We start from the raw sequence: 25,305 nt of genomic DNA on the forward strand, positions 1-25,305 counted from the left end.
TCCTGTTGTAGTGCAGATGCATCAAGTACCCTGTGGCTAAGACATACCACATCATGCATAAGAGCACAAAGGAACATCACCCCATTAGAGAAGACATATCTTTGGGTCCAACTGCATAGGCACAGGGACTTTAATACACTTCAATAAAATTAATTTAACAAAATAGTGAAAAAGCTAATTTTAAGATTTGTGTACGTACACAATGTTTACAAGCTTAACAACTCTTTTGAAGAGCACCCCACCCCCCAAAAATACATAATTCCATGGTTTTCAGTGGTTTTCCCTTTTTTTAGTTTTTTAAATGGTTGCATTGATATCATACTGTACCTCTGAATCTGTCTGACTGCCATGTTGATATTAATACAAATATGAACACTAACATTAGCCCCACTAGCAGCAAGAATAAAGTTACCAGAAGAGACTTGAATTCAGAAAACGTTAAAAATGGATTTACAGACACAATATTTTCTTGACAGTTTAATGAAACGGACTAATCTATTTCCCAAAATTGTTACATATTAAAGTTGTACTATCCTTTTACAGTAATGGAATGTGGTATCTTATATGGGAGTGTTGATATGAGGTCATAGTGATTCCACTAACAGACTAGAAACCAAAAGTTTGAATAAAACAATCGCCATCCAGTGACCACTCATTCATTTGAATTGTGCACTTTGATAGTCAAAAGCATCTATCATCGTTGAATTTAATAATGATGCTTCATTAAATAAACAGACAAAATCCATATTTAGACCTGGCATACATCACCACTCCCACACAGACTTACTATCCTAACATACAAGGTTAAGAACCTTAGGAAACATACAATCCCCTCAAACAAGGGATCCTGCAATTGGTCATTAAAAAAAAGAAAAAAGAAGTGTGCTTGAATGTTCTCAATACATTATTGTATTAACCATCTTTCCATTTCTATTACACTTCTCTTTTTACAAACTTTCATTACCTTTTCAACCTCTTGTCTTGAATCAAGTTGATCTGTCTCTACTTTGTAGAGCTTTTTCTATTAAGTTATGATTTAATACTTGCTGTAAGTGTTTGCTCTATGCTTGGTGGAGACTTGAATGTCGTTGGCTACTTTTTCTCATCTTTAACCAGTCTTGTGTCATATCAGTTTTATTGAAGTTCCCAGTCAAACATTCACCCTCGCTGTTGTGTTAGTAAATGAGACATTTAGGAAAGAATTGTCTGAGGTACATTTATGGTGGCTTTTCTTTAGGGTTGATACTCACCACACCTCCATTATACACATTTATCAATCACACATTTCTTTAACACTCAGAGCTCATTCAACCAAGCGGCCATTGGGATTTTTGTTGGTTTTTAGAAAAGTTCATACAAAAGTTTAGACTAAGAGCACCATTTTGTAACATCTATCAACACCCCATTCCTTCTTTTTTTACTAAGCCTTACTCAAACGATACAAAACCACACACACACATGCTGCTCCCAACCTATCATGAGTCTCAGGTACAATCTCTCCACGGAAGATCTCATGGGAAAATTTGGACGAAGGCTAGTCCAGTGGCTCTCAAATATCCCTGGTTAATATCTCGCCTTCAAACAAAGACACATGAAATGCATGTCCAGCTGTGTGGTGAGGAGAAATTCAGTAAAAATGCTATTCTACTTTTTCAATTGTTTCAAGGACACGTTATTGTAAGCTTTCTAACAGACAGTGCAACACAATCCTCTCCTTAATGCACTGCTCCCATAAAAAAAAAACATTGACTTGCTTTTAGTGTTATTTACGCATCAGTTTGTCTGGTTTGAAGGAGACCTAAGCTTGTGATAAGCAACTGATCCCACAATGAAGTGGCGATTGATGAACAATGAAATGGACATTAACTTCACAACATGCCAATGTTACAAGGAAGCTGTCATCTGAGATGCACATTCCATAGAAACCAGCACATATAGGGGACCTCCAGGACCAGGATTTGGGGGAAATACTGCCCCTAACACTTCCAATCAATTCCTGCATCGAAATAAAACAACACTTATATCAATAAATAAAAAAATTACAAATAAACAGAATAAATTAGCAATCACTTCAGGGCAGGCTCCACAAAATGGTGGCATGCTCTAAGCACATTCCTAATAAGACCCTGACCTTACCGTTTATCTTTTCATTCACTATAAGTTCTGTTATACCTTCCACATCTGACTAAAGTATGTGGAGGCTTTAACATTAAGTTATAATTTTATTGCTGAGTGGACAGTGCTCTTGTCTATTTCTATGGGCACAAGCACTGTCCATGACACAAACTGTTCACACCCCTCTAGTTGGCAAAGAACATTTTTGCTATTTTAAAGCTCATTTCCTGTTATTCTACACATTTTGCCACGGGGTGGAGAAAATGTTGCAGTTTTAAAGCTAATTACCTGCAATTCTACACATTTTGTTCATGTAATACCTGAGGGACTCAAACATTACAACAAATTCAATGGGCTAAAAAACGTTAGCTGACAAGGGTTAGTTCAGGGCTGCCCAACCCTCTTCCTTGAGATCTACCCTCCTGTGGGTTTTCAGTCCAACCCTAATTTAACACACATTATTCAACTAATTAGCTGCTCAACAAGACCTTAACTAGCTTAATCAGATATGAAAAATTAGGGTTGGACTGAAAACCTACAGGACAATAGATCTCCAGGAAGAGGGTTGGGCAGCCCTGGGTTAGTTGATCTGCAACTTGCACCACACAGTTTGGGATCCATTGGGATAGCCAATCACAGGAAATGTAACTTCCCTTGTGCTTGAATACATTTTCCACAAGGAGATTATTTTGTGCTGGATTCATGCACATTTTAGATTCAACTCCTCTCTTTCTTCTCTAGAATAAGCAAACGTATCTGTCATTGTGCTGATGATTAAATAGGCACACTACACCCCTCCTCAACCCAACCTCAGCTGGGTCATATTCAATAGGCACCAAACAGAAGAAACTGCCTGAAACAAGATGGGATTGACTGGATTTATCCAATAAGAAATGCTTATTTTCATTTTGTGTTGTTTCAAAAGGTTTTTTTCATTATTTGCCATAATGAACACAACCCTGAGCTTCAGGCTGTAGTAACTGGCTATCTCCACATGGGGGCGACAGTGACCATAACTGATAACCAAAACAAAACCGCCAGCGAGAAGAAGGCTGGCCGGCTGACAGCTGAGATGGACCGTCCCTTGCTCCTGTTCCACTTTGATCCGGTTCGGTCTCTGACCCGAGGGGGCTTGATGGGTGTCTGGGGGTTAAGTGGGGGCTTACTGTAGGGAGGGGAGTAGGGCCTGTAGCCAGGCCAATCATCACTGTACCTCTCCCCTCCGCCGCCTGATCCACTGCCCTCTTCGACCTCACCTTCAGGGAGAGACATGATAACAGACAGACAGAGCGACAGACAGAGCGACAGACAGAGCGACAGACAGAGCGACAGACAGAGCGACAGACAGAGCGACAGACAGAGCGACAGACAGAGCGACAGACAGAGCGACAGACAGAGCGACAGACAAAGGGCAGTTAAAGAGTGCAAATGTTGGGGGGACAGTAGTAATAGGATTAGAACAGGATGACGAACCAGTCATAATATTTCTGTTTGGTGGGTGGTTGGGGGGGACTTACTGTCCATGAAGTCAGTGTCCTGTCCAGCCTGTGCATGTTTCAGTCTGTTGGTGGCTACTCTGAGCTCCATGATGAGCTGTCTGGTCCTCACGTCTGGCCTGGCCATGTCCACCTCTACCTCTGGGTTATTGATCTGACCCATTAGCCCATCGCCTGTCACGTCAGGGAGGTACCTGATACACACACATCAAAATGACATAGCTACACCACTGAAACTAATATCAATATGATAACAAAAACACTAAATATCAGTTTGATACATTCTTAGTTACCTGCTCGCACGCACAAATCTCCATCTTCTCTGTCCCTTGGACTAACATCCTCCTCCAGATCTGTCTCTTATCGAACACCCACCACCCCCTGGTCCACACCCACCTCCCCCTGGTCTGTCCATTCCAGCCTCACACCCACCTCCCCCTGGTCTGTCCATTCCAGCCTCACACCCACCTCCCCCCGGTCTGTCCATTCCAGCCTCACACCCACCTCCCCCCGGTCTGTGCATTCCAGCCTCACACCCACCTCCCCCCGGTCTGTGCATTCCAGCCTCACACCCACCTCCCCCCGGTCTGTGCATTCCAGCCTCACACCCACCTCCCCCTGGTCTGTGCATTCCAGCCTCACACCCACCTCCCCCTGGTCTGTCCATTCCAGCCTCACACCCACCTCCCCCTGGTCTGTCCATTCCAGCCTCACACCCACCTCCCCCTGGTCTGTCCATTCCAGCAGCGGTCCTCGTTGGTGACGTCGGCAGCCATGTTCTTGTCGTTACAGACGGTGTGTGGGAGAGACACCCAGAAGCCCCGCATGGGCCGCAGTCGCTCCTTCAGCTCTGACACCTGGAGGCGGGCGGACGGAAACTGGTTGATGCAGGCTGTAAAGTAAACCCTTATATAGCTGTTGAACATATGGAGGTGGGAAGCTCATTTTAGCCACGTCGTCGTCATCAAACAAACTAGAATTTACTGTATATAAATGGCTGTTGTTGAACATATGGACAGAGAGAGCTAACATGGGCATAAACTACAAAAAATAATTGGCTTGAATATTAATTGCAGGTAAGAATTAATCTTTGCCTCTCCATCTCCTCCCCCCTTCTCTTCCCCCTCCCCTCTCTTTCCTCTCACACCTCACTCTCCTTTTTCCTCCTCTCCTTTCCTGATCTTCCCTCTCCCCTCCTACCAGTCGGTCCAGGTTGGTGCCTGCAGCAGTGGTGGGCTTCTCCTCAGGGCTGAACGTACGAAAGGGTCTCCTGTTGCCCCCTGACTCCTTGGGGGAGCGCCGAGAACGGCCCGGGGCCAGTCTGGGACTCCCACAGCCCTGGAACACCTAGTGCCAAACCACAGAGATAAAGCTATGTATCTATATGGATGTATCTCTGCAGCAATAAGGGTGAAACATGGATCTAAGAAAAAAATTGCATCCCAATATTATCACGTACGTTAATAATGGTAGACAGTGGATACTTAAATTAAGAACAATATATGAAGAATAATATGATAACTAGTAAAATTGCACTATGCAGTTTTTACAGGTACTTCCACAATTCGATCAAGCAAAACAAAGGGGTTTTGGACCCAAAATGGTCTTCCATGGGCAGTAATACAACTGTTAAACGTTAAGTCTTGTTTCAACCTAGGATGACAGCCGATGTGCATCTTATCAGCCATTCTATTATCTATATTCTATGATGTACATTCTATGATCTAGATTCTATTGCACTGAGGATGTATAGCACATTCTTATAATATCCCTCAATCCCCTCCTCCTCCCTCCATCCCCTCCTCCTCCCTCCATCCCTGCCTTAGTGGAGGTGGCGATGCTGTTCTCCTGCATGTGCATGATGGCCTCGGACACTTTAACAGAGATGGAGTCTGCAGCCAGCTCCATGTTAAAGGGCCCCTCCAGCTTCTCAGATACTTGATACAGAGCATCTGACAGAGTAGAGAGTGAGAGATGAAAGATGGAACATTGAATAAAAGTGTGAAAACAGAAGGATGAAGGTAGGAAAGGGAAGAGATCTAATAAGAAAGATATACATTTTGTTTTTTATGATGGGTGCAATGTTCAAAACTTTAGATAGAAATGCAACGTATAGAATAGGCATGACTCATTTATTCTGTAGAATAGAAATGCGAGTAGGTTCTATACAGTACATTTCTACATGCATCAGGTTTAACATCCCACTCTACCGAATCAGCCCAACAAAAGCCACCCACCCCCCCTAATGCCCACCTCCAATCTCCACTCACCAATGAAATTGTTCCACTCAGTGTCCAGATCGGCTGTATTGGCCAGGCAGCCCTTCAACACGTTAAGGCAGAGGGCATGGCAGGGGCGCAGGGAGGGCATGCCTCGACACAATGGGCAGTACCACTGACGCATCAGGGCACGCACACACCCCGCACCAGCACTCAACTGGAGGAGGAGACGAAGAGCAGAAGATGTAGGATGTTAGGGAGATCAACGGAACCACTAAAAGCAGACCAATAGAAGAGAGTATTCTTCTTAATATAAGTGCACGGCCACATACACACAGTGTACCTTTGCTGCCTTGTTGACAATGTCACGGCCTGTGGCCAAGCCTTGAACCAGTGCTCTGGCTGCAATGAATGCCCTGGACACCTGAATGAAAGAGATCAGCTAATAACTTCTGATACAAATCTACTCTACTGTATATCAATGCACTCAGCTCATTGTTTTCAAATAGTTCTCTCTAATACGATCGCCTATGTGCTACTGTAACGTTATCGTTGAGTTTCAGTGGTAATTTGAATTACTTATCACACCGGCTTCTTTTGTTAATTATGGTGACAAACATTACAAATCGGACCAACTTAGAGGGATAATTCAATCAAATTACAAAATACATATTGGTTTTCTTACCCTGTAAGCAGTCTCTATGGACAACGTAATACCAGTCTATGCTTTGGTTTTGTTAACCCAAATTCCAAAATGACATATTGGTAAACTATGCCTTTAATATTATTAAATATGAATGATGTTAGTTTTCAGTTGATATACCAACCAAGTCTGCCTGACCTGTAAGCCTAGTTTCCGGGGCAGGTCCCCAAAGGGCTGCAGCTGCTCTGCATGTTTGTTGACACACTCCAGGTACTCGTCACTGAACTGGTACTGGGGGTTGACCAGAGAGAAGACCCGCTCCACCAGTCTGGACCAGAACTCTGATAGCACCTCTGTCAGGCTCACACTGCCCCCTGTAGACAAAAGAGGGAAAACACTTAGCAAAATAAATGGAAAATTTGCATTTCTTGTTGGATAAGTCCAAGTACTCATTCCCTGTTTCAGTCAGTTTGGTGCCTAATGAAAATGGCCCTAGGTTAGGTCAGTCTGTTACTACTTGTTCAGACAATTTGTTGTTGTCTTGTAGACAAAAGAGGGAAAACACTTAGCAAAATAAATGGAAAATTTGCATTTCTTGTTGGATAAGTCCAAGTACTCATTCCCTGTTTCAGTCAGTTTGGTGCCTAATGAAAATGGCCCTAGGTTAGGTCAGTCTGTTACTACTTGTTCAGACAATTTGTTGTTGTCTTGTCAAACAAGGCAAAGATGTAGCATTGTCGAACTGATGAGACGGTGAGGGAAATGTACCATAGTGACACAAGTACACAAATGCAAAGTCCAACACGAGAAAGAGAGAGAGACCCCATTAACCTGAGTAGTATCGACGGAGCTCCACAAACAGCTCCTGGAAGACATTGGCATTCTGGGTGAAGAGGCGCCCGTATGTCTTAGTAAACATCTGATTCATGGACTTTTCCGACAAGTCTATGAGCTCCCTGAAGAACTCTGAGAGAAGAGAGGAAGGAATGAGACGGTCAAAAGCACGATACGGGGTAGACAAGTTCGTAGTCCGACACCACTGGGATTCAATACCACATTCTCACCAGTTCTCCACACCCCAAAGAAGAATTCAGTACCACTAAACCACAAGTTGTTGTGATTCAGTGGTTGCACTGGCAGTTACTCAGGTCTCAAGAACCATTGTCAAGAATAAGCTAGCTATGACTAGCTGATCCCCACTATAGGATATTAGTCTAGCAATAAAGGTACTTTTAGCCCTCTCAATAGAACATTTTACATACCACTCCTCAATGTTGTTGTCATTTTACATCACACTATTTATAGTGTTCCCTTATGCATCCTTATTATGATTGGATTTGCATTCCAGCTCACCGTCAAACTTGTGGTGCCTCTGTGTGAAAGTGGTGAGAAGGAACTGGCTGGTGTCGTCGATGGCCGACAGGAAGTCCGTCTCACTTTGGTGGGCCAGCGTTTCCTCCATCTGACTGGAGCAGCAGGTGTAGTCCTGGGGACACAGACGCAGATGCTCGCCTGGACCAATAGAAAAACAGACAGGGTCAGATGCGAGCCAATGACAGACGTGGACAAGAGGTGTGTGGGCATATTGAGGTGTTCATCTGAACCAATGGTAAAACAAGACGGGATCAGATATGAGCCAATCAGAGACTGGGACAAGAGGCTTGTGTGGGCATATTGAGGTGTTCACCTGAACCAACGGTAAAACAAGACGGGATCAGATACGAGCCAATCAGAGACAAGAGGTGTGGGAAGATGCACTAATGGTGAAGGCCAAAGGATACAGCAGCGCTTGCTTTGACGTCATCAGCACTGTGAAGTCAACTTATGGTTATGGTTTAGGGGAGACATTTAGGCTACCTCAAATAAATCAGTATTTTTACCTCCTTTAGAGATGAAATGAGAGGGGGAGACGTAGAAAGAAGGGCTGATTCGCACCCACACTGACGGTGATGCATATGTGCTTGATGCGACCGCGTTACCTGCTAGACCAGCCTCAAACAGGTTTCTTCCCAAAATGACTTACCACCACTGCATATAAATGAGCAATGTATTAGGGCTTTGGTGATAACAGTATCACAATATTTTTTTACATGGATTTTTTTTCTTTACATGAAGAAGACCAAACTCTTTGGTCCTTTAAAAACCTGCTCCATGTAAATATTGCGTGCTATATCTTGGAAAGTAAATAAATGTGGATGACAACATAATGTTGGTTTCCAACATTAGTTTCCAACATTAGGGCTGTTTTCCTAAAGAAGTTAAGTCCACTTTGTGTTTTGTTTCCTTGCCAAGATACTAACAAGTATCCCCCAGCTCTACAATGTATCATATGAGAAACACCGCATAATCAAGAACTGATCATTCTACCCTGATTCTACCTTTATTGGAAAATGTCAATTACCCTTCGTTGTGTCATGCTACCATGATTTTTCAAATGCTTTCATTCAATATAATAGCTCACAAAGTAGGCCTACTGTGTTCATTCATTGAATGTCTATCAGTTTAGAACACACACCAACTCTACCAATGTGGCAGTGGTTCTTCTGATCAGGCAGATATCCTTCTTCGTAATCTGTCTGTCATTAATAGAGCCTTATTAAACATAAGGTAGTAATTGAAAATGGGCATTTATAAACATGAATTATTAAAACACAATCCATGGTTGCATCCCAAATGGCTCACTATCCCCTATATAGTGCACTACTTTCGACCAGGACACATAGGGAAATAGTTAAAAGTAGTGCACTAGATATGGAATAGGGAGCCATTTGGGACGTAACCCGTGTCTTTGTTCACCAATGGCCAGGTTGGACTTATAACATGACCGGCGGTAATGATATGCAAACATTAACAACCAGTAACAAGTCGGCAATCTCCAATGTCTCAACGTGGGTGGAAAAAACATCTTATTGAGGCAAACATAATATTACTCCATGATACCGACACCTGATTCTTTTTCCTCCGAAAAACTTGGAGTGAGGATCCCAACTCCAACCTTTTATTTTTGGCTCTAGCTTTAATTTCTCCTCTGTCGCTCATTACCAGCCCTCTCTCATTCCTCCAATTCTACTCTCCCTCTGATCATCCCTCCTTCTCTCGGCCATCTGCTCCCCTGGCCCACGGGACAAGAAGAGCCAAGACCCAGACAGAGAAAACCAGACACACAGACACAATCAATATTGCAGTTCTCACATTCAGCAATCACATATAGCCTACAGTCAAACCACTCAAACAAACCCTCATACATATGAAGGCGTGCAAAGCAGTACAACAAAAATCAACATTTGACACTCAAATGTCACTTTAAAAAGGGGCAATCAGCAGTTGCTACATACATTTTTGGACTTACAAATGAATTATATATACCCATTGATTCTTGAAAAATATAACTTAAAAATGCCTCATGAGCTTTGTTCAACTGTCATACCCCATCAGAACCAAAAATACACTACATGAACAAAAGTATGTGGACACTGGCTTGTCGAACATCTCATTCCAAAATCATGGGCATTAATATGGAGTTGGTCCCCCTTTGCTGCTATAACAGCCCACTCTTCCGGGAAGGCTTTCCACTAGATGTTGGAACATTGCTGCGGGGACTTGCTTCCATTCAGCCACAAGAGCATTAGTGAGGTCGGGCACTGATGTTGGGCGATTAGGCCTGGCTCGCAGTCAGCGTTCCAATTCATCCCAAAGGTGTTCGATGGGGTTGAGGTCAGGGCTCTGTGCAGGCCTGTCAAGTTCTTCTACACTGATCTCAACAAACCATTTCTGTATGGACCTCGCTTTGTGCACGGGGGCATTGTCATGCTGAAACAGCAAAGGGCCTTACCCAAACTGTTGCCACAAAGTTGGAAGCACAGAATCGTCTAGAATGTCATTGTATGCTGTAGCGTTAAGATTTCTCTTCACTAGAACTAAGCGGCCTAGCCCAAACCATGAAAAACAGCCCCAGACCATTATTCATCCTCCACCAAACTTTACATTTGGCACTACGCATTCAGGCAGGTAATGTTCTCCTGGCATCCCGGATTTGTCAGTCGGACTGCCAGAAGGTGAAGCGTGACTCATCACTCCAGAGAACTGCTCCAGAGTCCAATGGCGGCGAGCTTTACACCACTCCAGGTGACGCTTGGCATTGCACATGGTGATCTTAAGCTTAGGTTGTTAGGCCATGGAAACCCATTTCATGAATCTCCTGGCAAACAGTTCTTGTGCTGACGTTGCTTCCAGAGGCAGTTTGGAACTCGGTGGCGAGTGTCGCAACCAAGGACTGATGATTTTTACGCGATCCAGCACTCGGCTGTCCCGTTCTGTGAGCTTGTGTGACCTACTACATCACAGCTGAGCCGTTGTTGCTCCTAGACGTTTCTACTTCACAATAACAGCACTTACAGTTGACCGGGACAGCTCTAGCAGGGCAGAAATTTGACAAACTTACTGGTTGGAATTATATCCACGTTGATAGTCACTGAGCTATTCAGGAAGGCCATTCTACTGCCAATGTCTGTTTATGGAGATTGCATGGCTGTGTGCTCAATTTCATACACCTGTCAGCAACGGGTGTGGCTGAAATAGCCAAATCTACTAATTAGAAGGGGTGTCCACATACTTTTGTGTGTGTGTAATTTTATATAAAAGCTTCTTTTACTCCAACTTTTGTAAACAAATAAAATGTAAACAAAGACTATACAGCCTCAAAACATGGATAAAACTATAATTTCGATATCATGGATGGTTAGTCCTTGCATCCATAGTTCTGTCTATGAATTTGGGAGTGATTACATTTCTCCAGCCCCTTCCCTCAGCTTTTTACGGAAACAGGGGCAGGGACCCTGTTTTGTTATTGTTTCCTAATGCACAATTGCCGCTTTAAATATCCACAGCTCACTATCTTTGTCTGTCTGCTCTGTCTCTTGAGCTCTCACACACACCCCTTGACAATGTCCCATGATAACGCAACAACTAACAACAGTTCTCAAGTGTCACATGCACAACACATTAATTATAATAAATGAAGTCTTCAAAAAAATAAAGGTTGATAATGATTATTTTCTTTCAGTCATTCCCAGATCAGTCTAAAACAGCCATACTAATTAGGGGCGAGGCTCTTTGTTACACACCGGTGTTAGCAATTTACTCATCCCATAAATAAGCCTTCCTGACAGACAAACCTGTTCATTCTCAATTTCGCTTTGTTCAGCAGTTTCTATCACATGGCATATTATCCAGTAAGGCTATACCAAGCGGTCTCTCAAACCCTTCATGTTGCGTAAAATAACATATAGCCTACGTTTGATTATTTTTAATCAATAAACACCAGTTTACTTTGAATAGCCCGTCTTACCGGAGATTTGAGTCAGCGGGGCAGTGTTCGTACTGTAGCCCTTCTCTGCGTACACATGCCGTGTCTCGGAGCAACTCCTACTCGCTGTTACCGGGCCCCAAGTCCATGACAGGGCAGCCAGCGTGCAGAGCAACACCGGGGGGTACTTCTGAGCGTATAGCCGGGAAACCATCTTCCACTGTGACAGTGTCACTCACGGTAAATAGGCGAATTAATGGTTGACAAAAGATTGGCGACCAGGCAGCTCAAAAATGACAAAAGTAACGAGATAAACTAAGACTCTAAGGCAAATAAATCCCTCGAAAAATCTATGGAATTATCTCCAGTTCCCCATTTTGTCTGTGAAAAGAAACACCCCAACAACTTCCAAAGATCAACTAGTCTATATTTTTCCAGAAGAAAAATAAATAAATTGACAATTGGTCTGGGTGCCGTGAATAAATGAGCGCCTGGTTTGTCGGGTGCTCAGGTCCCACCTGGTGATTTCTCCATCCCTTGTCTAGCTATCTGTTTCAGAACAATGAGCGGTGCAGCACGAGGAGGGCGGAAAGGGGTGAGGTGCGGCCATAGGGGGGCTGTTATAGCAGAGCCACCGCAAGGTCCTAAATTCGCAACCGCCAGACTGAACTATTATGGGCCCTCCCCTGCGAAAAATGAATCACCCTTTTCTACATAAAAAACACATCTATTTGCAGGCACACAATTTAAATACACTCAAATCAAAATCTCGCTGTTCTAAGATTTTTATACGTTTATTGACTTGCATACCTGAAGAATAATTAATCCCATATTTGTGTTTCTGAAGGTCACATGCAAAATGTTGTCCAGCCACCAGACAGTTTTGCAAATTGGGTATGTCATACAAGATGCAACCGTTTCCATGGCCAGCAAGTAGGTCAAATTTACAGAAAAATTCATGAAATCCATTGGCTAATGCAAACAGGCTTTTCCATTGAATTATTTTTTTAAATTATTATTAATTGCTTGACTACAGTAACAAACCAATGCAAATGTGATCAGCAGTCCAGTACTAACACTGGCCCATTAAATGTAAATTGAGAGCTATATTACCTCTTTCATGATAATTTGAGCCCCTATGGGCCCCCAGAATCCAGATGTAGCCTATTGTGAGAAAGACATAATAGCCAAAGATGATTCCATCTTCAACATGAACATTCTGCAGTCATAGTGTTGTACATGAAATGTTATAATCAAAGTAGCTAACACATGATCATACAGTGGGGGAAAAAAGTATTTGATCCCCTGCTGATTTTGTACATTTGCCCACTTACAAAGAAATGATCAGTCTATAATTTTAATAGTAGGTTTATTTGAACCGTGAGAGACAGAATAGCAACAAAAAAATCCAGAAAAACACGTCAAAAATGTTATAAAATGATTTGCATTTTAATGAAGGAAATAAGTATTTGACCCCTCTGCAAAACATGACAGTACTTGGTGGCAAAACCCTTGTTGGCAATCACAGAGGTCAGACGTTTCTTGTAGTTGGTCACCAGGTTTGCACACATCTCAGGAGGGATTTTGTCCCACTCCTCGTTGCAGATCTTCTCCAAGTCATTAAGGTTTCGAGGCTGACATTTGGCAACTCGAACCTTCAGCTCCCTCCACAGATTTTCTATGGGATTAAGGTCTGGAGACTGGCTAGGCCACTCCAGGACCTTAATGTGCTTCTTCTTGAGCCACTCCTTTGTTGCCTTGGCCGTGTGTTTTGGGTCATTGTCATGCTGGAATCCCCGGCTGAGGGAAGGAGGTTCTCACCCAAGATTTGACGGTACATGGCCCCGTCCATCGTTTGATGCTGTGAAGTTGTCCTGTCCCCTTAGCAGAAAAACACCCCCAAAGCATAATGTTTCCACCTCCATGTTTGACGGTGGAGATGGTGTTCTTGGGGTTATAGGCAGCATTCCTCCTCCTCCAAACACGGCGAGTTGAGTTGATGTCAAAGAGCTCCATTTTGGTCTCATCTGACCACAACACTTTCACCAGTTGTCCTCTGAGTCATTCAGATGTTCATTGGCAGACTTCAGATGGGCCTGTATATGTATTCTTGAGCAGGGGGACCTTGCAGGCGCTGCAGGATTTCAGTCCTTCACAGCGTAGTGAGTTACCAATTGTTTTCTTGGTGACTATGGTCCCAGCTGCCTTGAGAGCATTGACAAGATCCTCCCGTGTAGTTCTGGGCTGATTCCTCACCGTTCTCATGATCATTGCAACTCCACAAGGTGAGATCTTGCATAGATCTTGAATAATTGCACCAAATGTTGTCACCTTCTCACCAAGCTGCTTGGCGATGGTCTTGTAGCTCATTCCAGGCTTGTGTAGGTCTACAATCTTGTCCCTGACATCCTTGGAGAGCTCTTTGGTCTTGGCCATGGTGGAGAGTTTGGAATCTGATTGATTGATTGCTTCTGTGGACAGGCGTCTTTTTTACAGGTAACAAGCTGCGGTTAGGAGCACTCCCTTTAAGAGTGTGCTCCTAATCTCAGCTCGTTACCTGTATAAAAGACACCTGGGAGCCAGAAATCTTTCTGATTGAGAGGGGGTCAAATACTTATTTCCCTCATTAAAATGCAAATCAATTTATAACATTTTTGACATGAGTTTTTCTGGATATTTTTGTTGTTATTCTGTCTCTCACTGTTAAAATAAACCTACCATTAAAATTATTGACTGATCCTTTCTTTGTCAGTGGGCAAATGTAGAAAATCAGCAGGGGATCAAATACTTTTTCCCCACCACTGTACGCCTACAATCCAGTCTACCACAGTGTTGAGTTGGCCTGGGCCTTAGTACACTTGCTTGAATGGAGGAAAACATATTTTTAGGTCTGGTGAAGACCTGCAAAAGGGGGTACACTTGTGTGTGTTTTCCTGCCAGCACTGCCTGTGAAACAGATGTTACTTTTCAACCACCCCCAGGCATTCTTTGCCTTATTCCGTTATTGATCAGTATTGGTGAATAGGCTATATGGATGTAGGCAGTGGATAATTTAAAGCAGTAATAATTTTAAGTCATTTAGCAGACACTCTTATTGAGAGCAACGTACAGTAGTGAGTTCATACATTGTTGTACTGGTCCCCCATTGGAATCAAACTCACAACCCTGTTGTTGCAAGCACCATGCTCTACCAACTGAGCTACACAGGGCATAATATATGAGACTGTAATATACAGTATCAAAAGATTATCCTATCAGAATTACAATCATTTCTTTATCCTATTAAAAGATATGCAGACTCTAAAAGTATGTTGAAAATAGCACAACACAACCAGTATATTTTTCCTTTTGTAGTTGGATGTGAGAGTTTGTGTTATAGACATAGCCTATGTTGAGAATTAATGGGGTCCTATGGTAACACAATCAATGCCTATATAATTCCAAATCGGCTTTTCAAAAGTGTTAGGTTGTACTTTTTTAACGGAACGTCCCTTTTATATATCATTAGCGCTGACATATGGTCAGTATTCCTTCTGTATCTTGCTATAAATACAATTATTAAGGGTGTAAAGCCTGATCTTAGGTCGGTTGTCTTTAGGGCCAATCCGTTCACAATTTTTCGTTACCGTGCGAAAATATGTGCTAACAACCAATCATATGAACCAGATCACAAATTGTCAGCCAATCGCTGAACTCCACTGAGAGTTGTGTGATTTTCGCGCCGGCGCGTAGTGTGTATTTTTTTCCAGTGATCGTCTGTCATCGGATCTGAGGGAAACTGTTCTATCCCAAATAGTTAGCTAGCTACCAAGTTATTACTTCAGATTAACACTACACTATTATCTAGGTAGGTAGCTAGAGACAATTTTGTATTATTTAACACATGTTTGTTGTAGTTAAAAATGTTAGCTTGCTAGTTTGAATTTCGCACTGTTGACTAACTTTTACGGCTAACGTTAAACAGCTAAGTTAACTGTAACAGTAGCTAGCTAGCCAGCTGTAATGTTAGCTAGCATGTTAGCTCTTGTCGGTTTTGCTTTTGCCAAGGCAGAATTGTAATATCCCGAACTCAATATGCTTGATCATATCCTTAAACTGTTGTTTCTTCTAATCGCCAACCTACTTAGCCAAGGTTTCTGAATCCAACCGTCATCTACATTTGTGAAGGGAACACTACAGTAACATTAACATTACCGCCTCACCAGAAAATGGAAGTGCAACACTCTGATGAATCAAGCCATGACAGGTAAATTAGGCTAGCTACCGGTAGCTAAACATGACAGTCATAGGTATCACAAATATAGAAAGAACCAGCTAGCTAGATAATTATGCAGACTTATTGCATTAACTAGATTAGCTAGATAGTGTGATTATTTATGACTTGTGTTGGCTTTGTTCATTAGTACTTTTCTTTGCAGTCTTGAGGAGATCGAGGACATCTCAGACTCTGGCAGTGACTTTGAAGTCCAGCTGAAGGCCATGAAGCGGAGAAAACAGACCACGGCACTACTAGGACCTCGGGTCTGTAATGTTTTTTTTCTCACACACACCCACACACACACACACACACACACACACACACACACACACACACACACACACACACACACACACCACCACACCACAGGAGGTTGGTGGCACCTTAATTACAGGCTTGTGGTAATGGCTGTAGGGGAATGGTATCAAATTAGGGATGGGTGTGGCTAATCAAGTTCTGGAATTGACTTCAAAAATCGATCTTTAACCAGAGATCACATTTAGTTCAAATACTGTAAAACTATTTGGTCGAAATGTTGTCTTCAAGACAAAGTTAATGTGCTTTGACTATTGTTCAATTTGTACATGTGCATTTGCGGGACACAACACAAAAGAAACCAAGCCAAGCATCACAAAATTCTGCTCCCTAAAGGTCCTTTCCCCTTCATGTCTCACTCACTCAATTGCGTTTCCACCGCTCCCTCTACACGCGAGTGCTGAGTGCACCTACAGAAATAAATTACCATAAAAATGTATCTAACTGATGGGATACACAAGCTACATTCCTTGCCAAATGACTTCTGTTTTATCACATATTCAAAATGGACTGGTTAACTGAAGTGGGGAAATATGTGTTCCAACAAAGTTTTGGAATAATTGCGTAATTCTCGTTTAGGCTACTGTAAACGATGTGAAATGGCTAGCTAGTTTGCGGGGTGCTTGCTAATAGCGTTTCAATCGGTGACGTCACTCGCTCTGAGACCTTGAAGTAGTTGTTCCCCTTGCTCTGCAAGGGCCGCGGCTTTTGTGGCGCGATGGGTAACGATGCTTCGAGGATAGCTGTGGTTGATGTGTGCAGAGGGTCCCTGGTTCGAGCCCAGGTAGAGGCGAAGAGAGGGACGGAAGCTATACTGTTACACTACTTTCCGGATGTCACTAGCAACACAGCCACAAAGTCAACATTGGCTATTAGAGGTCGACCGATTATGATTTTTCAACACCGATACCGATTATTGGAGGGCCAAAAAAAAAGCCGATACCGATTTAATTGTCCGATCTATTTATTTATTTATTTGTAATAATGACAATTACAACAATACTGAATGAACACTTTTATTTTAACTTAATATAATACATCAATAAAATCAATTTAGCCTCAAATAAATAATGAAACATGTTCAATTTGGTTTAAATAATGCAAAAACAAAGTGTTGGAGAAGAAGGTCAAAGTGCAATATGTGCCATGTAAAAAAGCTAACGTTTAAGTTCCTTGCTCAGAACATGAGAACATATGAAAGCTGGTGGTTCCTTTTAACATGAGTCTTCATTATTCCCAGGTAAGAAGTTTTAGGTTGTAGTTATTGTAGGACTATTTCTCTCTATACCATTTGTATTTCATATACCTTTGACTATTGGATGTTCTTATAGGCACTTTAGTATTGCATGTGTAACAGAATAGCTTCCGTCCCTCTACTCGCCCCTACCTGGGCTCGAACCAGGAACACATCAACAAGGGAGAGCAGAGCAAGGGGAACAACTACTTCAAGGTCTCAGAGCGAGTGACGTCACCGATTGAAACGCTATTAGCGCGCACTTTAGTATTGCATGTGTAACAGTATAGCTTCCGTCCCTCTACTCGCCCCTACCTGGGCTCGAACCAGGAACACATCAACAAGGGAGAGCAGAGCAAGGGGAACAACTACTTCAAGGTCTCAGAGCGAGTGACGTCACCGATTGAAACGCTATTAGCGCGCACCACGCTAACTAGCTAGCCATTTCACATCGGTTACACCAGCCTAATCTCGAGAGTTGATAGGCTTGAAGTCATAAACAGCTTGAAGCACAGCGAAGAGCTGCTGGCTAATGCACGAAAGTGCTGTTTGAATGAATGCTTACGAGCCTGCTGCTGCCTACCACCACTCAGTCAGACTGCTCTATCAAATATCAAATCATAGACTTAATTATAACATAATAACGCACAGAAATACGAGCCTTAGGTCATTAATATGGTCAAATCCAGAAACTAACTCATTTAGAAAACAAAACGTTTATTCTTTCAGTGAAATACGGAACCGTTCCGTATTTTATCTAACGGGTGGTTTCCCTAAGTCTAAATATTGCTGTTACATTGCACAACCTTCAATGTTATGTCATAATTATGTACAATTCTGGCAAATTAATTACGGTCTTCGTTAGCAATAAATGGTCTTCACACAGTTCACAACGAGCCAGGTGGCCCAAACTGCTGCATATACCCTGACTGCTTGCACGGAACACAAGAGAAGTGACACAATTTCCCTAGTTAAAAGAAATTCATGTTAGCAGGCAATATTAACTAAATATGCAGGTTTAAAAATATACTTGTGTATTGATTTTAAAGAAAGCCATTGATGTTTATGGTTAGGTACACATTGGAGCAACGACAGTGCATTTTTCGCGAATGCGCTTGTTAAATCATCACCCATTTGGCGAAGTAGGCTGTTATTCGGAGCTATATTATTATATACTATATTATTTATTATTATTATTATTATTATTATTATATACTATATTATATTATTCCGGAGTTAGCCAGCTGAATAGTTTCATCAGCCACTCCTGGTCTATTCCGGAGCTAGCCAGCTGAAGAGTTCCATCAGCCTCTCCTGGGCTACAATCACCTATCCGGACCCGTTTTACTGCCGATGCGGAGCCCCATCGGGCCTTCACGACTGGACCACCGACGTTATCTGCCCGAGGGAATTATCCAACTGGCCCCTCCGTCGCGACGTAACCCGAATGCCCATCTGCGGCCCACTAATCGTTAGCTGTCTTATCGGCTGCTATCTGAATAGGTCTATCGGACAATTTTCTTGGGCCACTATAACAAACTATTTTGCCAATTGGACTGGTCCCCCCTACCACACGGAACCCCACTAATCTACAGACGGAATCGCACGAGGTGGCTAAAAACAGACCTCCATCTTCTACCAGCTTGCTACCTATGGCTCGGCTAGCTATCTAACTCTCACTGGACCCTTTGATCACTCGGCTAAGCATGCCTCTCCTTTATGTCAATATGCCTTGCCCATTGCTGTTCTGGTTAGTGTTTATTGGCTTATTTCACTGTAGAGCCTCTAGCCCTGCTCATTATACCTCATCCAACCTCTCAGTTCCTCCACCCACACATGCTATGACATCTTCTGGTTTCAATGATGTTTCTAGAGACAATATCTCTCTCATCATCACTAAATGCCTAGGTTTACCTCCACTGTACTCACATCCTACCATACCTTTGTCTGTACATTATTCCATGAAGATATTTTATCGCCCCCAGAAACCTGCTCCTTTTTCTCTCTATTTCGGACGTCACAGACGACCAATTCTTATAGCTTTTAGCCGTACCCTTATCCTCATACTTCTCTGTACCTCTGGTGATGTAGAGGTGAATCCAGGCCCTGCAGTGCCTAGCTCCACTCCTACTCCCCAGGCGCTCTCTTTTGATGACTTCTGTAACCGTAATAGCCTTGGTTTCATGCATGTTAACATTAGAAGCCTCCTCCCTAAGTTTGTTTTATTCACTGCTTTAGCACACTCTGCCTGAATCCTGGCTTAGGAAGTCCACCAAAAACTCTGAAATCTTCATCCCTAACTACAACGTTTTCAGACAAGATAGAACGGCCAAAGGGGGCGGTGTTGCAATCTACTGCAGAGATAGCCTGCAGAGTTCTGTCCTACTATCCAGGTCTGTACCCAAACAATTTGAACTTCTACTTTTAAAAATCCATCTCTCTAAAAACAAGTCTCTCACCGTTGCCGCCTGCTATAGACCACCCTCGGCCCCCAGCTGTGCTCTGGACACCATATGTGTTATACTGATTGCCCCCCATCTATCTTCAGAGCTCGTGCTACTAGGTGACCTAAACTGGGACATGCTTAACACCCCAGCCATCCTACAATCCAAGCTTGACGCCCTCAATCTCACACAAATTATTAATGAACCCACCAGGTACCACCCCAAAGCCATAAACACTGGCACCCTCATAGATATCATCCTAACCAATTTGCCCTCTAAATACACCTCTGCTGTTTTCAACCAAGATCTCAGCGATCACTGCCTTATTGCTTGCATCCGTAATGGGTCTACGGTCAAACGACCTCCACTCATCACTGTCAAACGCTCCCTGAAACATTTCAGCGAGCAAGCCTTTCTAATCGACCTGGCCCTGGTATCCTGGAAGGATATTGACCTCATCCCGTCAGTAGAGGATGCCTGGTTATTTTTTTTAAATGTCTTCCTCACCATCTTAAATAAGCATGCCCCATTCAAGAAATGTAGAACCAGGAACAGATATAGCCCTTGGTTCTCCCCAGACCTGACTGCCCTTAACCAACACAAAAACATCCTATGGCGTTCTGCATTAGCATCAAACAGCCCCCGTGATATGCAACTTTTCAGGGAAGTTAGAAACCAATATACACAGGCAGTTAGAAAAGATAAGGCTAGCTTTTTCAAGCAGAAATATGCATCCTGTAGCACAAATTCAAAAAAGTTCTGGGACATTGTAAAGTCCATGGAGAATAAGAATACCTCCTCCCAACTGCCCACTGCACTGAGGATAGGAAACTCTGTCACCACCAATAAACCCACTATAATTGAGAATTTCAATAACCATTTTTCTACGGCTGGCCATGCTTTCCACCTGGCTACCCCTACTGCAGTCAACAGCACTGCACCCCCCCCACAGCTACTCGCCCAAGCCTTCCCCATTTCTCCTTCTCCCAAATCCATTCAGCTGATGTTCTGAAAGAGCTGCAAAATCTGGACCCCTACAAATCAGCCGGGCTAGACAATCTGGACCCTTTCTTTCTAAAATGATCTGCCGAAATTATTGCAAACCCTATTACTAGCCTGTTCAACCTCTCTTTCGTGTCGTCTGAGATTCCCAAAGATTGGAAAGCAGCTGCTGTCATCCCCCTCTTCAAAGGAGGGGACACTCTTGACCCAAATTGCTATAGACCTATATCCATCCTACCCTGCCTTTCTAAAGTCTTCGAAAGCCAAGTCAACAAACAGATTACCGACCATTTCGAATCCCACCGCACCTTCTCCGCTATGCAATCTGGTTTCAGAGCTGGTCATGGGTGCACCTCAGCCTCCAGACAAGCTTCAATGCCATACAACTCTCCTTCCGTGGCCTCCAACTGCTCCTAAATACAAGTAAAACTAAATGCATGCTCTTCAACCGATCGCTGCCTGCACCTGCCCGCCTGTCCTGCATCACTACTCTGGACGGTTCTGACTTAGAATATGTGGACAACTACAAATACCTAGGTGTCTGGTTAGACTGTAAACTCTCTTTCCAGACTCACATCAAACATCTCCAATCCAAAATGAAATCTAGAATCGGCTTCCTATTTCACAACATAGCATCCTTCACTCATGCTGCCAAACATACCCTCGTAAAACTGACCATCCTACCGATCCTCGACTTTGGCGATGTCATTTACAAAATAGCCTCCAATACCCTACTCAACAAACTGGATGCAGTCTATCACAGTGCCATCCGTTTTGTCACCAAAGCCCCATATACTACCCATCACTGCGACCTGTACGCTCTCGTTGGCTGGCCTTCGCTTCATAATCGTCGCCAAACCCACTGGCTCCAGGTCATCTACAAGACCCTGCTAGGTAAAGTCCCCCCTTATCTCCGCTCACTGGTCACCATAGCAGCACCCACCTGTAGCACGCGCTCCAGCAGGTATATCTCTCTGGTCACCCCCAAAGCCAATTCCTCCTTTGGCTGTCTCTCTTTCCAGTTCTCTGCTGCCAATGACTGGAACGAACTACAAAAATCTCTGAAACTGGAAACACTTATCTCCCTCACTAGCTTTAAGCACCAGCTGCCAGAGCAGCTCACAGATCACTGTACCTGTACATAGCCCATCTATAATTTAGCCCAAACAACTACCTCTTCCCCTACTGCATTTATTTATTTTATTTATTTTATTTTGGTCCTTTGCACCCCATTATCTCTATTTCTACTTTGCACTATCTTCTACTACAAATCTGTGCTTTTTGGTACATTTTTGTTTTCAAAAAGCAGCGTGGTTAATGTTAGGATTAGGTTTCAAATCAGATTTTAAGAAGTAAAATTGTAGAAACAGGCAGGATTTATGACTTTGTGGCTGTGCTAACTAACTTAAGTGACAACCCTACTTTGTGAACTGCTAGTGGAATTTAGAATTGGTTAGCCTAGGCCAGGTTTCGAGGCTGCATCACATCAGGCCGTGATTGGGAGTCCCATAGGGCGGCGCACAATTGGCCCAGAGTCGTCCGAATTTGGCCGGGGTAGGCCGTCATTGTAAATAAGAATTTGTTCTTAACTGACTTCAAGTCAAATTTTATTGGTCACATGTGCCGAATACAACAGGTGTAGACCTTACATTGAAATGCTTACTTACAAGCCCCTAACCCACAATGCAGTTTAAAAAAAATATGGATAAGAATAAGAGAATAAAGTAACAAGTAATTAAATAGCAGCAGTAAAATAGCAGTAGCGTGACTATTGTAAAGGCATAAAATTAGGGATGGGCATGATTAGGGATGGGCTTGCCTAGTTAAATAAAGGTGAAATGAAATTAAAAGAATAAAAAACATTCCCCAACTGGCAGGCCGAATTTGGCCCGCAGGTGGTTTTAGTTGGCCCAAGTTTTCTCTGCAAAAAGATTTAAATACACAATTTGGGGTGGAATTTTCATTGTTGGACATAATATCAAATCAAACTTTATTTGTCACGTGCGCGGAATACAACAGGTGTAGACCTTACAGTGAAATGCTTACTTACAGGCTCTAACCAATAGTGCAAAAAAAGGTGTTAGGTGAACAATAGGTAAGTAAAGAAATAAAACAACAGTAAAAATACAGGCTATATACAGTAGCGAGGCTACATACAGACACCGGTTAGTCAGGCTGATTGAGGTAGTATGTACATATGGTTAAAGTGACTATGCATATATGATGAACAGAGAGTAGCAGTAGCGTAAAAGAGGGGTTGGCGGGTGGTGGGTGGCGGGACACAATGCAGATAGCCCGGTTAGCCAATGTGCGGGAGCACCGGTTGGTCGGCCCAATTCAGGTAGTATGTACATGAATGTATAGTTAAAGTGACTATGCATATACCGTAATTTCCGGACTATAAGCCGCAACTTTTTTAGATTAAATCGAGCGCTCTCAAACTTCCCATCATTCAGATTACGGTAGTCATTTTGTCACCCTGATTCCTGGGGGTACAACAAAGTATTTGCAGCCACTCGACATCAGTGTAAATCGTGCATTTAAGGTGGCGCTCCGTGTTCAGCGGGAGGCTTGGATGACAAGTGGGGAGAAATCCTTCACTAAAACGGGCCGCATGCGAAGAGCAACTTATGGTCAAGTCTGCCAGTGGGTCCTGACAGCGTGGAGCATTGTCAAAAAATCCACTATCATCAACGGGTTTCGAAAGGCTGGACTGATGCATGTTGAAGAGGGCTCAGCGGGGGATTTGTCTCCGGATGAAAGTGACGAGAGCGACAATGAAAACGATCCAATATCGGATGAAGCAATTCTGAGGCTATTCAACTCTGACACCGAAGGAGATGGTTTCAGTGCACAGGAGGAGGAAGATGGTGACCACTGACTTTCTTGGTAGGCTACTGTTTACTGCAAATTTTTTGTTACAAGCCGTGTTTCGTTAAAGCCTATTTATTTTTGTTACAAGCCGTGTTTCGTTAAAGCCTATTTATTTTTGTTACAAGCCGTGCTTCGTTAAAGCCTATTTATTTTTGTTACAAGCCGTGTTTCGTTAAAGCCTGTGTAAAGTTAATTTGTTTCAATGTACCGGTAGGCACCTGCGGCTTATAGACATGTGCGGCTTATTTATGTTCAAAATAATACTTTTTAAAAAATTCAGTGGATGCGGATTATATTCAGGTGCGCTTAATAGTCTGGAAATTACGGTATGATAAACACAGAGTAGCAGCAGCGTAAAAAGAGGGTTGGGGGGACACACCAATGCAAGTAGTCCGGGTAGCCATTTGATTACCTGTTCAGGAGTCTTATGGCTTGGGGGTAAAAACTGTTGAGAAGCCTTTTTGTCCTAGACTTGGCACTCCGGTACCGCTTGCCATGCGGTAGTAGAGAGAACAGTCTATGACTGGGGTGGCTGGGGTCTTTGACAATTTTTAGGGCCTTCCTCTGACACCGCCTGGTGTAGAGGTCCTGGATGGCAGGCAGCTTAGCCCCAGTGATGCAACCAGTCAGGATGCTCTCGATGTTGCAGCTGTAGAACCTATTGAGGATCTCAGGACCCATGCAAAATCTTTTAAGTTTCCTGAGGGGGAATAGGCTTTGTCGTGCCCTCTTCACGACTGTCTTGGTGTGTTTGGACCATTCTAGTTTGTTGTTAATGTGGACACCAAGGAACTTCAAGCTCTCAACCTGCTCCACTACAGCCCCGTCGATGAGAATGGGGGCGTGCTCGGTCCTTCTTTTTCTGTATTCCACAATAATCTCCTTAGTCTTGGTTACGTTGAGGGATAGGTTGTTATTCTGGCACCACCCGGCCACGTCTCTGACTTCCTCCCAATAGGCTGTCTCGTCGTTGTCGGTGATCAGGCCTACCACTGTTGTGTCGTCTGCAAACTTAATGATGGTGTTGGAGTCGTGCCTGGCCATGCGGTCGTGGGTGAACAGGGAGTACAGGAGGGGACTGAGCATGCACCCCTGGGGAGCTCCAGTGTTGAGGATCAGGTTGGCAGATGTGTTGCTACCTACCCTCACCACCTGGAGCGGCCCATCAGGATGTCCAGGATCCAGTTGCAGAGGGAGGTGTTTAGTCCCAGGATCCTAAGCTTAGTGATGAGCTTTGAGGGTACTATGTTGTTGAACGCTGACATGTAGTCAATGAATGTCAATGATGACACATGCCAGTTGGTCAGCACATGCCCGGAGCATACGTCCTGGTAATCCGTCTGGCCCCGCAGCCTTGTGAATGTTGACCTGTTTAAAGGTCTTACTCACGTCGGCTACGG

General features: G+C 43.4%; 2 protein-coding genes across 2 annotated transcripts in view; one reads left to right on the forward strand and one right to left on the reverse strand.

The window, feature by feature from the left end:
• Positions 1-464: 464 nt before the first annotated feature.
• On the reverse strand, positions 465-12,392 carry gpc2 (glypican 2). The gene is made up of 11 exons (XM_014199157.3): positions 11,821-12,392; positions 7,827-7,985; positions 7,305-7,439; positions 6,672-6,847; positions 6,174-6,254; positions 5,882-6,047; positions 5,433-5,563; positions 4,812-4,958; positions 4,332-4,468; positions 3,633-3,805; positions 465-3,371 (listed from the first exon to the last, which is right to left on the reverse strand). Exons 1-11 carry the CDS (start codon positions 11,990-11,992, stop codon positions 3,100-3,102), a joined length of 1,749 nt encoding a protein of 582 aa, XP_014054632.3. The 5' UTR covers positions 11,993-12,392; the 3' UTR covers positions 465-3,099.
• A 3,114-nt stretch (positions 12,393-15,506) lies between these two features.
• The window catches only part of stag3 (STAG3 cohesin complex component), a 51,862-nt gene continuing 42,063 nt past the window's right edge, over positions 15,507-25,305 (forward strand). The window contains exons 1-3 of the mRNA XM_014199154.3: positions 15,507-15,625; positions 15,906-16,024; positions 16,197-16,299. Coding sequence (XP_014054629.3) covers positions 15,987-16,024; positions 16,197-16,299 — 141 coding nt within the window. The 5' untranslated portion in view covers positions 15,507-15,625; positions 15,906-15,986. The remainder of the gene's footprint in view (positions 15,626-15,905; positions 16,025-16,196; positions 16,300-25,305) is intronic.

This window comes from Salmo salar, chromosome 05 (assembly GCF_965601325.2).
Source record: "Salmo salar chromosome 05, fSalSal1, whole genome shotgun sequence".
Taxonomy (NCBI): domain Eukaryota; kingdom Metazoa; phylum Chordata; class Actinopteri; order Salmoniformes; family Salmonidae; genus Salmo; species Salmo salar.

Bases quoted from the DNA above. Each gene is read 5' to 3' on its own strand.
- gpc2 (XM_014199157.3), bottom strand. From the start codon at position 11,992: ATGGTTTCCCGGCTATACGCTCAGAAGTACCCCCCGGTGTTGCTCTGC. The intron at 6,848-7,304 runs GTTAATGGGGTC...TTTTGTCTACAG, and splicing joins GCTCCGTCGATACTACTCAG to GGGGCAGTGTGAGCCTGACA. The intron at 4,959-5,432 runs GCAGGGATGGAG...GTTTGGCACTAG, and splicing joins GCATCGCCACCTCCACTAAG to GTGTTCCAGGGCTGTGGGAG.